This window comes from Lepeophtheirus salmonis, chromosome 3 (assembly GCF_016086655.4).
Source record: "Lepeophtheirus salmonis chromosome 3, UVic_Lsal_1.4, whole genome shotgun sequence".
NCBI lineage: Eukaryota > Metazoa > Arthropoda > Copepoda > Siphonostomatoida > Caligidae > Lepeophtheirus > Lepeophtheirus salmonis.
Genome location: NC_052133.2, coordinates 3,377,721 through 3,391,909, shown reverse-complemented (window position 1 = coordinate 3,391,909; position 14,189 = coordinate 3,377,721). Strand labels below are relative to the sequence as shown.

The following is a 14,189-nucleotide window of genomic DNA, read 5'->3' as shown; positions in this document are numbered from 1 at the left end:
TTATATCTTAGACTAAATAATTAAAAATGAGCGTATTCAGAGTTTAAAAATGAATTCCTATACTTAATTTTTACAAGCAAATTGTACTGTTGTATCATCACACGTTTATTAATGCGTATATTTTCACTCCTCAATGCATTATACAACATAGATGGGACGTTGGTGGTAGAACTTAGTGTTCTAGCGATGTCAATATTTTGTACTGCTATAGGTATAAAAATGTATAATAGTATTTCGATAATTTTTAACGAAAGTTAATAAGCACAACTAACATGACAAAAATTTTGCATACACTTATAGGGTTCTATTTGCCATGGAGAAGACATCTATACTTAAAAGGTTTTTTAATTTTTTAAAAATGGAAGGGGGCACTAACTGAGAAATTTTGGGGTTACGCAGACCCTATTTTACTATGACATAGATAGATGTGAAGGATCCCTATCTTTTTTCTTTCGAATTGGAATTTAATTTCGAATATTATTTTTTGATTTTGTTTTTTAATTGATTATCTGATTTTGTTAAGAAAATAATTTTGAATTTTGTTAAAGTGGAAGTGGAAGAAAGGACAATTGTCTCCAATATACCTTATAAAAATGATAATAGGGTTACTTCAGTTGCTCAACATTTTATTTTTATGATGTAAAGGCGTTGTAAGTAACAGTTCCAATAGCAATTTTGTATAGTACGGTGCAAAATATGTTTTCATTCCGTTACCATCGACAATTGAATATATTTTCGAGTAAGGGGGCAAACTATATGATAATGATGTCATCCACGGACTAATAGAATAATTTTTGGAAGGGGCTGGCCGTTCGGCCTTTTTGTCAATTTTGACAAATATGTATTTTTTCTTTTATATAAATACAAAAATTGATTATTTTTTTTAAGTAAAGACAAAAATTTTGTTTCCAATTTTAAAAGTATAATTTTGCAGAAGAGTCTAAATTTGAAAAAATAACATAAGTTTTTATTTAAGGGAAATGGATTATTTTTTCTCAAAAATAATGGCAATTAAATTTTTTTTTGACAAGATAATTTTTATTTCATTTTGATAACTATACAAATTCTGGAAAAGTGGGGGACAATGGTTCCCATGTTTCTGGCATTACTGTTTGGTACTTCAGGAGTGGAAAAATCTGGCTCGGATGACAGAGATTTCTTCTTCATACGGTTGCTAAACCTCTCTTTTAGTTACTATCATGAGGGCCGTGTGCCTGAAATTATTTGCCTGTAGAGGGGATGAGGCTATTGGAATAGCTGGAAAAATGCATGCTATTATTATTATTTTTAATGTTTATTTTGATTTAACAAACAAATTGTACAAAAATAGATAATAATTACTAATAATGACAACATAGAACCTGATAGAGTGAGTGACATTTAAATGCATCATACAAGTTATTCTTGAAAAAAATTATAATAACTTCTTGTGAAATATAATTCACACTCCAGTACTAAAGTACTCTCTGCCTTAATAATGAATAATTATACAATTGATAATAATATTTTTTTTTCTTCTCTTCTACTTCCTTTCTTTTCCCGCTTCCATTCCCCCCACCCCCTACATAAAGCAAATCATTTAATTATTAGAACTATAAAAAAGCAGATGAGATGAAGAACACTGAATTATAAATAAAAAGAATTCTCAATATTTGTGAGTCTAGTGATACTGGATTCCCAACCATTCTTCAAATTGACAAGATTACCACATTAATTTTTCTGTTTCTTTTATTTTAACATACTGGCAGATCATATTTTATACTACTCAGAATAGATTTTAGTGTCTAGTGTTTTAATGTAATATAAAGCTAAATTAATGTGCGTTAGAAATATAACATAATTTTGCATAAAATAAATGCGTTTAATGATATAGTTATGCTTCCAACCCGAACTTACATCATGCATAACAAAATAACAGTACTTTTAATTGGCAGCATTTTTGGCTCTGACTGAACACTTTCAATTTAAATGATACGTCTTTTTTCCTTTTTATTTCATGGCTCCTTCAAAAGGTTCATCCTAGATAACAATTCAGATTCTTGGAACTAAACATATAAGCAAGGATTGTTTTCAAATTGTTGTCAATTTGTGTTTCAGTGTTAGCTTTTTGTCAAGATTTTGAATTGAGAGTGACTCTTCTCTGACACAGGGAGGTCTTCGTAATCCAAGGTTTACTCTATTTAAAAAGATTCATTTCAACTTTGTTAAAATATGTAACATCAAAATATTTAACTGATAATAAGGGCGATTAAAATGAATGTAACCCTCCAGCAGTAAGAAATACGTGTTCTTTTATGATCCATGAACCCACTTTTCAGGGTTTTTCCCCCATCAGTAATGGAAAATATAGATTTTTACCATAAGGGTCCTTAGCGTGACTTGGCCCCTAATTTAAATCTCTAATGAAGTGCCACCCTTGAATTATTGCTTACATTTTATAAGTTCTATCTACCTCCGTCGCAACAAATTATACCGCGATACCTTGTTACAAAACTATAAACTGTTCCATAATTGTTTTGGGGTTTTTACATAACTACCCATTATTCAGGGCTAGAATCAGGGCCTGTTTTAGTGTAAGCGGTGCTTGAGGCAAAAATAATGTACAAGACGTTTTCCTTTTTATGATGCCTTTTTTATAAAAATTTTATCAATATACAAAGGTTGACCGAAGTATTAACACAATTTTGGTTTGGTCTTAAATTCTTTACACAGTGTTTTCTTAACTGACTATTGCGTTTTTATAAACAACATTTTAAAAAAACTTTTCATCTCAGACATTCTATGAAAGGAGTAATAATAGATTCTTAGTCAGTAAAGGGTGTTGCTAAGGCAACCAATTTCACTTGTCTGTTTATAATTGCATTGAACCCTCTAATAATCGAAATTGAAAATTCTTCTCTCATCAAAGGGATTAAAGTAGGAAACTTAGAAAAGTGTTAGTTTGCAAACGATGTGACTACATTAAAATAGGCGACGTAAAGCAAATTAAAAAATCACTTAACTGTACCTACAATATCCTTGAAAAGTTCAAATATATTTCTGAATTTCTGTCTATTTTCAGAAGTCAAAACTTATCCCACACTGCTCGAATAGACTTGACTTTCCAAAATTAGATTAGAAACTGTAGAAGTAGTTAAAATACTGGGTTCTTTTGTTGCACTAGAAAGAAGGGATGAGCATGAAAATTTGGGGGAAAAAATTGAAAACGAGTTGTTCAACACAATGCTTAAGTGTTACCTTTACAAATGTTCCCTCTATAAATTTTCATCTGAAACACATGAATACCATATAAAGTAATTCATCTTTTGAGGGATACAGGATTTTCTGAACGATTAGCAACGAAAATGGATAAAATATGTATACCAGTATTTTATATTTCCTAATGGATCAATGAAGCTAATTTCGAAAAGAAATTCAAAGAGCTCGGGATGATATTTTTCAAGTATTTTTGGAAGACTCTTTTATGCTCTTGGATTGGAAGAATTTTTGAGGAGGGATCTTTATGGTCAGAGTTACTGAAGATGAAATTAGAAGAGAAGTCTGTGAAAAACTTAGAGATAATGAAAGGTCAATTTAAGTTGCTCTAAACATGGATATGTTTGGTCGGAAAAAAGAAGTTTTATCAACTATGAAATGGCAAGAACCTGTGGATGGGAATCCAAGACTAGACTACATAACGAATTCATCAATGAGAAGGAGACTAGACTTCATGGGAGAAGTTTTATAAAAACAGTTTTTTACGTTTAGTGAAGAATTGGATAAAAGGGAAATTTTGATATAAAATCTTTTAGTCAAAGAACAGTTGGCCCACGAAATATTTTTTTAAAATTATGTATATGGAACGAAGAACAAAAAAAAAAATCGAGAATTACTGATGGCAGAAAACGTTAAGAAACATTTCTTACGGTTGATTGAGAGAAAGATCGAACTTTTACAATTAGAATCTAATCCAACAGATGTGTTGAGGACCCTCAAAAATGTAGGGTTTGATTTTCCCTTATATTGCTTAAAATATCGAATTATTACAAGAACTCTCCCTTTTGGTAGTACTCAGCTAAGGTCTATCGAAGAAAGGATTTGCTTCTTCTGTAGAAACAATATAAAGGCCTCCAACCCTTTTTTATTTGAGTCTAAACAAATTAGTAACATAAGGTACCACTTAACCATGGATATTTTTTCAAAATTCAACTTTATTTTAAGACCAAAAGATTTCTGTCTTGGGTGGAAAAAAATAAATTTTATTGTAATCAAAATACAGTATATTTTATATAAATTAAAAAGTACGAGAGATTCCCTGTCTCCATGTTTGTTAAGGCGTGTGTTTAATATGATTGAAGTTTGTATTAAATAGATGGTTACAAGTTGTACTGTTGTACCTAAAAAAACCACACATTTATAAAAAAAACTGTGCTCTAAGTTTTCAAAATGAAGGTCAAGGAGCAGCGGCGCAAAGTGATCCACAATTTCTACTCGTCTGGAAACGACGCATAGGATATCATCTGTATCACAAAGTACAATAACAATACGCTGTATAACGTTGTTACAAAGATGCAAGGGGGGTAGCAGCATTTAATATGCTACATGTTATCCCACAAGGCCAAAAATAGCATCCCGCACTTCGTGTACGGGCTGAAAAGATCCATCATGGGGAATTCAGCCCTCACTGTTGGGGTGCACACGAGTAGGAGGTATTTGAGGAGGAGGAAGTTGGGGCAAGCTGTCAGAAATGACTTTAATATTAAATATTTAATAAAGCTCTCCTTAATTCTGAAAAAAATATAATCATAGAGATTTAAAGTTTTTTGAAAATACATCTGCCGATTTCTGTAAATATATTTGAATTCAATATACATAAATATATATTCTGCATGTGGATTCAAGTAAAAAGTGGGGCCTGGGGCTTTTATGCTCTATTCCCGTTATGACTGATTCTGACTAGAAATATCATATAAAGGAAAAGCTAGGGTAATCTAAAAATTGTTCGCGTTTCGAAACTTTATTGTACTATAGAGACATTAACGAACTTTATTTTAACTTTTTGGTCAAATGCCAAACAAATGAGCTGATGAATGCAAGGGTATCAATATATTCATATTTGTAGATGAATATAGGAAAATAGAATTGCCTTCAAGGTTTGATGTAAAGAAAATATACATTACATTCATCAAATGTTAGGCACACAACAGGCAAGGGAGGGAGAAAGGGAGGATATTGCATTCTGAAAAATATTTGCATAAAGAAAGCTGTATAAATGATTTATAAAACTTAATTACTTACTTTTGTAGTTTTCCATTTGAAACTTATTTTTTTAACTGCTTATTAAGTTTGCATGTGTTATATGAGTTTAAAAAACCAACTTTTCTCTCAGAGAGTTTTGACACTGATTGCCTCTTGAACTTAAAAGTTATTTCTTGACGAGAGAATAAAAAATCAAATTTTCACTTCTTCTCATTTTTATTCAATGAGAATATGAATATATTATAATATTTCAAAGAACATGAATTTTAATAGAATATCATTTTTATATTAAACTAATCCGCTTCATACCTTTGGGTGTATGTATATAGAAGGCAAGATTGAGGGTATATCAGAGTGGAAAATTGTATGAAATTTATATTAAGTGATTTGCATAAACAATCAGGCTTGTGACTACTAAAGAGACAAAAAGGAAAGAGATGACGAACATATCAATGTGGGAAAAAGGATCACTTTTAACTATAATAGGCTTAAAATTGTCTAAGTGCGCTATTTTCATTTTTTGTTTTGGGTTATTGTTTGAGATGGTATTTTGTTGAGAAACATTAAATAAATATTTTTGATATTAAGGTGTAGTAAAAATAAGACAATTATTTCTATGAATTATAAAAAAAATCATTAATTTGTATCTCTGTGTGGTGTTCAATTCAGTCCGAGTGAGTAGTACACTAGTTAGAGATACACTTCTACCCTCAGATTTGAGACGAACTATCATGGTTTGTAATTTAACAAAATATTGTATGCTTTTCTTCGACAAATATCCCGCACCTCTGAGGAGTTCATGTGTTAAGGTATCCCTTCCAATGTGTTCCTTTAGTACGACAGTTAAGAGATCAGACAAAATCTTTAAAATCATGCAAATTTTATAGCAATAGTAAAGAAATAAAAATCTGAAATTGAAACATAATTTTTTTTTCTCCAACAAACTATTTTGAATCCTTTTGTCAAGTTCCCTTCGATTTCTTTATCACTTTGTTTCTCTTAATGTGGAGGGCCTTAAAGTCAATAATTGTTATTGGCTTACCCACAATGCAAAGACGAAAAAGCTATGAAAATTGGGGAATACATTGGCTTTTTTAAGCGTCAAAACTATTATTGTCAATAAATTGGAATGTGGAGAACCAATTCATTAATAAATCTTGAGAGCAACAGTTTTGTCTTTTGCACCTAGATATATTATTTTTTCTTTAAAATTACCAAAGATGGGTGCTGATTCCTGGGATTATGCTACTGACATTATCAAATACAAACTGTCAGATTCAGCAAGACATGTGACTAGTTTATAAACAATAGTTTGAAGATAAGAAGGATTATATAGAGTGAGACGAATGGATTGATAATTATGTTTTGCATTGTTGAGTGTATGATTGTCTCGACATAATTATGTTACAGCTGGAATGTTGGATTATTTTTAGGTGTAAGGCCTGGCTAGGAAGTCTAATTTTAAGGTAAAATGCTTATCCATGATAATGCAAAGCAATTCCTCCTAGCAATTTATATTATGTTATTTTATGTTTTGTATATATATATATGATATGAATTAAGATGATATTAATAAAAGTAAATATTTATCGACAGTTTTTCTCTTCACACAATTTCCACGAAAATATCCAAACATCCCCTGTTGAACCGATCTATAAAGTATGATCCTGAGGAGATCCAGTATTTCATAAACATTTGTGTTGGTGTGAGGATTGGGTTGAAAATTATCTTCGTTTCTTCCTCCTTCTGCAAATAAACTTTAAATTTTTATATATGAAGCTAGATTTTTGACTATGCTTTTGTAAAAATTTTAAACATTTTGTCAAAAAGTGTGATATTTTAAACATTTTGTCAAAAAATGTCCAATTTTAAACATTTTGAAAAAAAGTGACCAATTTTAAACATTTTGTCATAAAGTGTCAAATTTTGTCTTTAAAAATAGGAAATTAAAAATTTACTGTGAATAAAATACTAAAAAGGTCCCATTGAAAAATAATCTAATATGATGTATTATTAAAACTTTTAATTAAACGAGTTTTTTGTCCACTCGAAACCTCGACTTTTAAATTTAAGAAGGAAAATTAAAAAATACTTGTATTTTTTATTTTAACTTTTGAATTGTTGTTGCGAGTGAAGTTGTATTTATGACCTTTTGAGTTCATAAATACATAGAATGAGCTATTTTAAAACAGACGCAGTCAACTGTCGAAAACGGGTAAAGATATAATACATTGTATTTTTGTTCTTGTCAAAAAACGGTTCGTTAATTGTATTAGTACAATATGATTGCTAGATGTTGATGAATATTTAAAAAAAATCAAAATTTGAAAAATACATATATTTGCAATTAACACGATCTTTCTTAATTAAAAATATATACACATTAAACAAATATTGTCATAACGAAATTTCAAGAATAATAGACTTATATCTATACTTACCAGTGGTTCCTAGAGGAACTGCAGTTTTTTTAAAAAAAGTAAGGGCTGTTAATTGTAGAAGGTCTAAAGTAGGACTTTACATTTGCTAAGTTGTAAAGATAAATTGTAAATAAATAACCCCTATCAGTTTCATGTTATTTATAGTCGTTGTTGAGGAACTTACACGACTTCATTTTACCACAGCCATGTTGTTTAAATACGTTGAAGTCTATCTACGTCATTCTCTCCTTTTTTTTCCAAGTTGAGTCATAGATCCTTCTTCTGTTATAAACTTTATACACTTAAAGGGCTTTTTGTAAAAAGTCATTGTTAAGATGAAAATTTATAATAATAAAAATTATGTTAGGAAGACCAATTTTTTGCTGAAATGTATGTATTGCTAATATAAGAATGTTATATATATTGTATTCAGCTCTTAACATATTTGAAGAAAAATATTGCAAAATGAAAACTCCTATCTTTATTCCAGATTTGCTGTAATACTTGACATTATTAGGCGTCGAAGAACAGATACACTTTGCTTTATAAATATAAAAGATAACTTCAAAGTGTTACTCAACGTTTTGTATGAGCTCACTTACACGTAGTTACTCAATACTGAAATGTTCTCTTTTCAAAAATGAAAATAAAATAAAACCATTTTTCAGTTTGCCAACAATAAGAAACTCGCATGCTAAAAAATCCCTAGGATTTACAGCCAAATATATATGTACTCAACTGTTCTGTTCTTTTTTTATTATTTGAGCGTACACAGGTTTGTTGTTAAGTCTAATCTAAAGCTACATTCACTATTTTAAATTTGATATAATGTACTTCCCTTGCTTTTCTTTTTTTTAATATAAAATTTGGCTACACACGCTCGATTGCATTTCTGAGATCAAGTATCTACAAAATCCTCAGATCTCAAAATAACTGTACAAACAAACAGATAAATTTTCCTTTATTTATTTATAAAGAAAATATTTAAAAGTTATGTGCCTAAGCTTAGTTATATAAGGCAGGGAGAGGGTCTCCCCGAAAATTTTTAGTTGCTGTATTTATCGGCCTATTATTGATGAGTCATGCATACTCAATTCAAAGAGGCCCCCATTAATAAAACTGTGATTAGATCACTGATAACTTTACAGATTTTGAACCACAGAAGATTTTAAATCAATAAATCCATAAGCTGCTAGACATTATCCTGATCCTTACAGTAATAATATTTCTAATTTATTGGTAATTTAATAAGATGCTATGTAAATATTATCAAATTTCATTGAATCTATGGGGATGTTTTGTTGTAAATTCAGTACAGAAAGTTTAATATATGCTAATAAGATATTAAATAACTACTCTGCAAATTTCACTCAAATACTTGATGTTTTATTGTAACGGAATACTCAATGTATCGTTATGATGTGGATTCCTATTAGAAATAAGGATGATAAAGTCGTTATAGGGCCACAAATAGAATTTTTTAATATCTAATTTTTATAACAACATTACATAATAACCTTAAGAATAACTCATTTCATAATTTATAAATTAATTTATCCTTTATATATTTACAGAGCCACAGTATTCACGGAATGACGGAGGAGGAGGCTGGAGCCCGTCCACATCGGGACATTGGCGTTCTCACTTTTCAAGAAAAGAAATTTCTACTTGCCGTGGAAAGAGGAGATGTAGCCAGTGTTCGACGGTAAGGACATGTCATTCCATAGACCCAAAAATACTTCAAAGTACCTTTCTTTTTATCCCCTTAACCCCAATGCATTTAGATCTACTTTGTATTAACCCTATTAATATTATTAATTGTTTTATAAATCCACATTTCCCCTCATGTTTGATCTTTCATTACCATTCTTGATGCATGAACTGACTCCATACCTTTGTCTGTATTTTTTAGCATAAAAGCTCCATGATTGAGATGAATACCTTTATTGCATTTGATGAACCAGTAGCATAATACAAAACTTGAATTTATATTCAGTGTCTTAAAAAATAACATGACGTGTACATCTTTATCGTTAAACTCTTTCTAGGGCGAAATATGTAATAAATTACATGTTTATTTGTAATTTATTCTATTAAAAATGTATTTAAAAAAAGTATAGATATAAAATTAAACATTTTCACGAATTTAATTAGGAGTAAAATATAATGGGACTCCTATTATATTTAGATATAGTAGATCGATATATGTGGTATGTCAACGCAAAAACAATTTCTAACAAAAATCAAGAAAATGAGTAACATAGCTCAGTGGACAACACGTTTGGCATAAATTGTTATCTTCAACTCAATATACACAGGTTCGATTCACGTCCCTCCTAAAGAAAAAAAATTACATGATGTATATGGACTTCAAAGACAATAAATACTAAGTCAGATGGAGTAATTGATTGTTATACTTTTTAATGTTTACTTTTACTTAATCCGTGTGAGTCCACCTGTCCCATTAATGGAACATAGAAAAGAAGAGTCATTCTCAGTACATTATATTTTACTTTATCAATTTTATTTTATTGACTTATTTTGGTCAATGATTAAGATCCGTATTCTCATTTATTGGATGGATTAATATACCTAGGAATATTTAATACCTATAGTCTCGAGCCTTCATGTGATAATATGAGACTTTGTTTAGATACGATATGGTCTTTAAAATGTATCATATTGTGTTTTGTATTGTATAAATGATTGAAATATTTATATACAATGTTTAAGCATAATTTTCAGGGTCTTAGAATTATTTATCAAAATAACTTATTAAATGTGAGATGATTAGAAAGGATGTGTACATGGGTAAATTGAGGTGAATATATGTTAGCAAGAACAAAATATGATTGTTTATATTAATTATTCCTTCATTTTTCATAACTCTAGCGTCTTAGCTATAAAAATAATATTAGAGCTAAGAAAGTAATGTATGATAGCTATAAATTGTAATACGTTCTAGTAGTAATTACGTCATTTAAGCCATTGTAGTTTTCATAAAAGGCCGAAAAGGATCGGTCCTAGGACTGAAAATTTTTATTAGGCGCGGACTGATACAAACTCTCATTTGATTAAAATTATCCCAGCTTGCTTTTCTATTGACGGGCCACATATATGTAAATACAACAGTTCTCATACTTCCAAGTGGGTATATAATATAAATAGATGAAATGTTGGCCCTAACAACAAGATTAAGTAGTAAAAATGGGATAAAAGTCAGTTTTATGTCTTAAATATAAAGATAACGAATATTAAATTAGACTTTTTTTGAAAATTGTTTAAGAAATGTTTATCTTTTATAGTTTCAAAGAAAGGATTACGAAGAGAGCATATTTAAATCCGATTAAGTACTAATTATTATTAGATCTTTTTCCTTCAAACTACAAAAAGAAAAATTGAGAGAGTATTAAAAAGATATTGATGAGTGTAATTCTTTTTGGAGTCTATTGAAAATCAAGTCTTTGCGAACTTCTACAAGAAAGACTATCAAACTTATTTCAGTTTAGTTACAATTTCTTCTCAAGTCTATTTTCTTACAAAAATTTATAAGCTGAGCATAAGTATTATTATTTGCAGTAGTACACGGAATTGTTTGGATTTATCATTTCTCGACTAAGAGACAAATAACCTTTGCTTTAAATATATAAATATAGTCCAACTTGTACTAAGCAGTCAGGCAAGGGAATCTGAGAAAGTGAACCCTTAGGTCTGATGCCCTCCTAAACCAGATTTAGTATTTTAGTTAAAACAATTTCAAAATTAAAAATAGTCGATAAATTAATACAATAAATGATAAAACTTACTTTTTACAATAATGGAATAATATTCATTACTATATATTATAATAACCTCTGTCAGCAGATATGTCGTCTCTCAATGTTACTATATTTTTTTATGACATCCTCTCTGACATAGTTCTTATGCTCACCCCAATTTAGTCAATATTCCCATCCCTATTTGTGTTAATTCGAGGTCTTTGTATGGTCTTCTTGCCTATGTTGAAATATTAAATAGATTATAAACAAATAAAGAGTCATGAATTTTATCAGATTTAAGTTTTTTGTTCTTGAAGCTAAAAATGCTCAGAAACTCAAGCAGGCTCCCATTAGAATCCCTAAGTATGTCCCATCAAAATATGTCCATATTGTTCAATGAATATATTTAATAAAAAATATATTTCCAACACAGTGTGTCGCTGTATGTTATATTATTTGATATCCCATTTATGTGAAAACGTCCTATAGAAATTATATGACTGAATATTGATTTTACAAAAATACATTGTGAGATTCTATAATAATCACTTCTCCTCACTCTTGTTATCTCCCAATACAAAAACATAGCATTAATGTCTCTATGTATCTCATAAAAACAATTTCTCTCATATCCACCTTTGATAAAAAACTATAGCATATATATGTATAGAAAAAATTGTTCGATGATGCATTAAAAATGTATTGTGGAATTATTTGGTTGTAAAAACATATTATAATACCAATATCTCTTGATGTATGTATTTATGTACATACATGGAGTAAATAGGGTTAAAAAATGATCAAAGAGTTTTGGCATAATGAAAAAAAATATTGCAAAGAAGTAAAAGTTAATACCGTTGATATTGATATCATGCGACCTTAATGTACATATGTGCCCCATCCACACAAAAGCAAACTAGAGTGTGAAGAACATTTGTATCTTTCCATAAATTAAATTATCGTAGATTTCTATCATCAAATTATTCTTATGACCCCTTTGGGTGTGTCTCAAACTCTACTTAATGCCAGAGTTGGAGTGTCCAACTTGGCTTTTGTAAATTATTCGAACCCATCTCTGACTCCGACTATTTGAAATTATTTGACTCTAACTTTTTAATAATTATTTCACTCCAACACCAACTATTTGAAACTATTGTCCAATCCAATTTTTCCAAATCAAGTAATATGAATATTTTAACTCAAGGATACGGTCGATAAGGAATTTTTGAAAATTATAGCTCTGAAAGAAAAAAGTTTTATTAAAACAATGGGGATAAATTTTTTTCTTTGAAAAAAAGGTCATTTGATCAAATTATACTGTGGAGTAAAAACTTTAACTTTTTAGATTTTTTTTCAAAAAATTCGAAAACCAAGCCACACCATACATAAAATCCTGCGCCGCTGCCCATCTTCTTGCTTGATCTTTTATTACACCCTCCTTTTAAAAGTAGTTTCAAATTTGAGATTGCATGTGACGTTATAAAATTCAATACTACAATATAGAATCTGTTCTTCTACTTGAACCCTTCCTTTGCTTGAAGTAGTCAAAATTGTTTGTAACTATAAAAGAATAAGAAAAGGATCCATTTAATTTGAAAGGTCAATTTGACCTTCAGTCAAATTAAGTTTGATAAGTCAAATAAAAATTCTAAACTATAGTTCCAATTCATGACCAGTGTAGCTCAAACCTCAAATTTGAATACAAAGCCTACAATTGACTTAAATATTCCTATGAAATAATGGGCTGTTTATATAATTGAAATAGAAAATAAATTAAGCTTTTCTCCTTTTCTGGATTTTTGATCATGATTTTTTTATGTTGATGCATCACATTTGTTATGTTAGGTTTAATAATGTTGTGTTGTTATTTTTGCATATTCACGGCATGCTTTTTGGGATATACAAATAAAAAATATATATACTTTCCCTTCAACTGTTTTCCTCTTTCTGCTTTAAAGCAGCTGAGTTTATACATTTATGCATTCAAAAAAGTATTAATACGTTATTTTCTTTTGCTCAAAGCAATACTATAAGACAACGTAGCTGTTACCTTGCTTAAATTCCTAGGCTACATGATTGTTTTTCCCTTTGCAAGATGCCACTTTTTTAGGACGCTTCAAGTAGTGTTATGTTGGTCTTTATTTAGAACCAAAGACCGCAGTGATGTCTTATCCCACTTTTCGGTTTAAAAAAAAGTTGAAATGGACCCTTCTTGACATCATTTAGTGGGTGGTTTGTTTTTTTATGATACCATTCTATAATAGAATAAACTATAAAGTAAAGCAAAAATAATATATGTTCGTATATCATTAAATTAAAATGAAAACAGGGATATTTTTTTGAAATATATATACAATACTCTCAAAACATATCTCAAATATCTTATTTGGGTTAGTAAACCATCGACATTTTTGGGAAGCATTCCAACTCCATAATTTTTCAGATTAGTTTTTTTTCTCTAACCCATTAGAGGATAAATTTAACGAGTGGTTCTATCTTATTGAAATTTTCAGTTTTTGTTGTCTTATAATACTATCCAGTGTCCTAAGTTTCATTGAAAAATATCTATGAGCTTTAAAAATAGAAAGTTTTCTAGTTTTCTGAACACTATACAATCAACTGCACCAAAGTTATTATTATATAGTTGAATGAGGAAAAACATCTTATATAGATGTGTGTTTGTTCAGCAACATTTTTAATGAAATTGTAATCAATTAAAAACTGAATATATCATATTTAGAATTAGTTAAAGAGGTTTCTTTGACTATACTAT

The 14,189-nt window shown here is 29.4% G+C and overlaps 1 protein-coding gene across 1 annotated transcript in view; it reads left to right on the top strand.

Annotated features, from left to right (window-relative positions):
- Positions 1 to 14,189, top strand: part of LOC121114400 (transient receptor potential-gamma protein-like) — a 311,931-nt gene that overhangs the window by 89,954 nt on the left and 207,788 nt on the right. Inside the window, 1 exon segment of the mRNA XM_071886890.1 lies at positions 9,233 to 9,363. Within this exon segment, the coding sequence (XP_071742991.1) occupies positions 9,233 to 9,363 (131 nt within the window).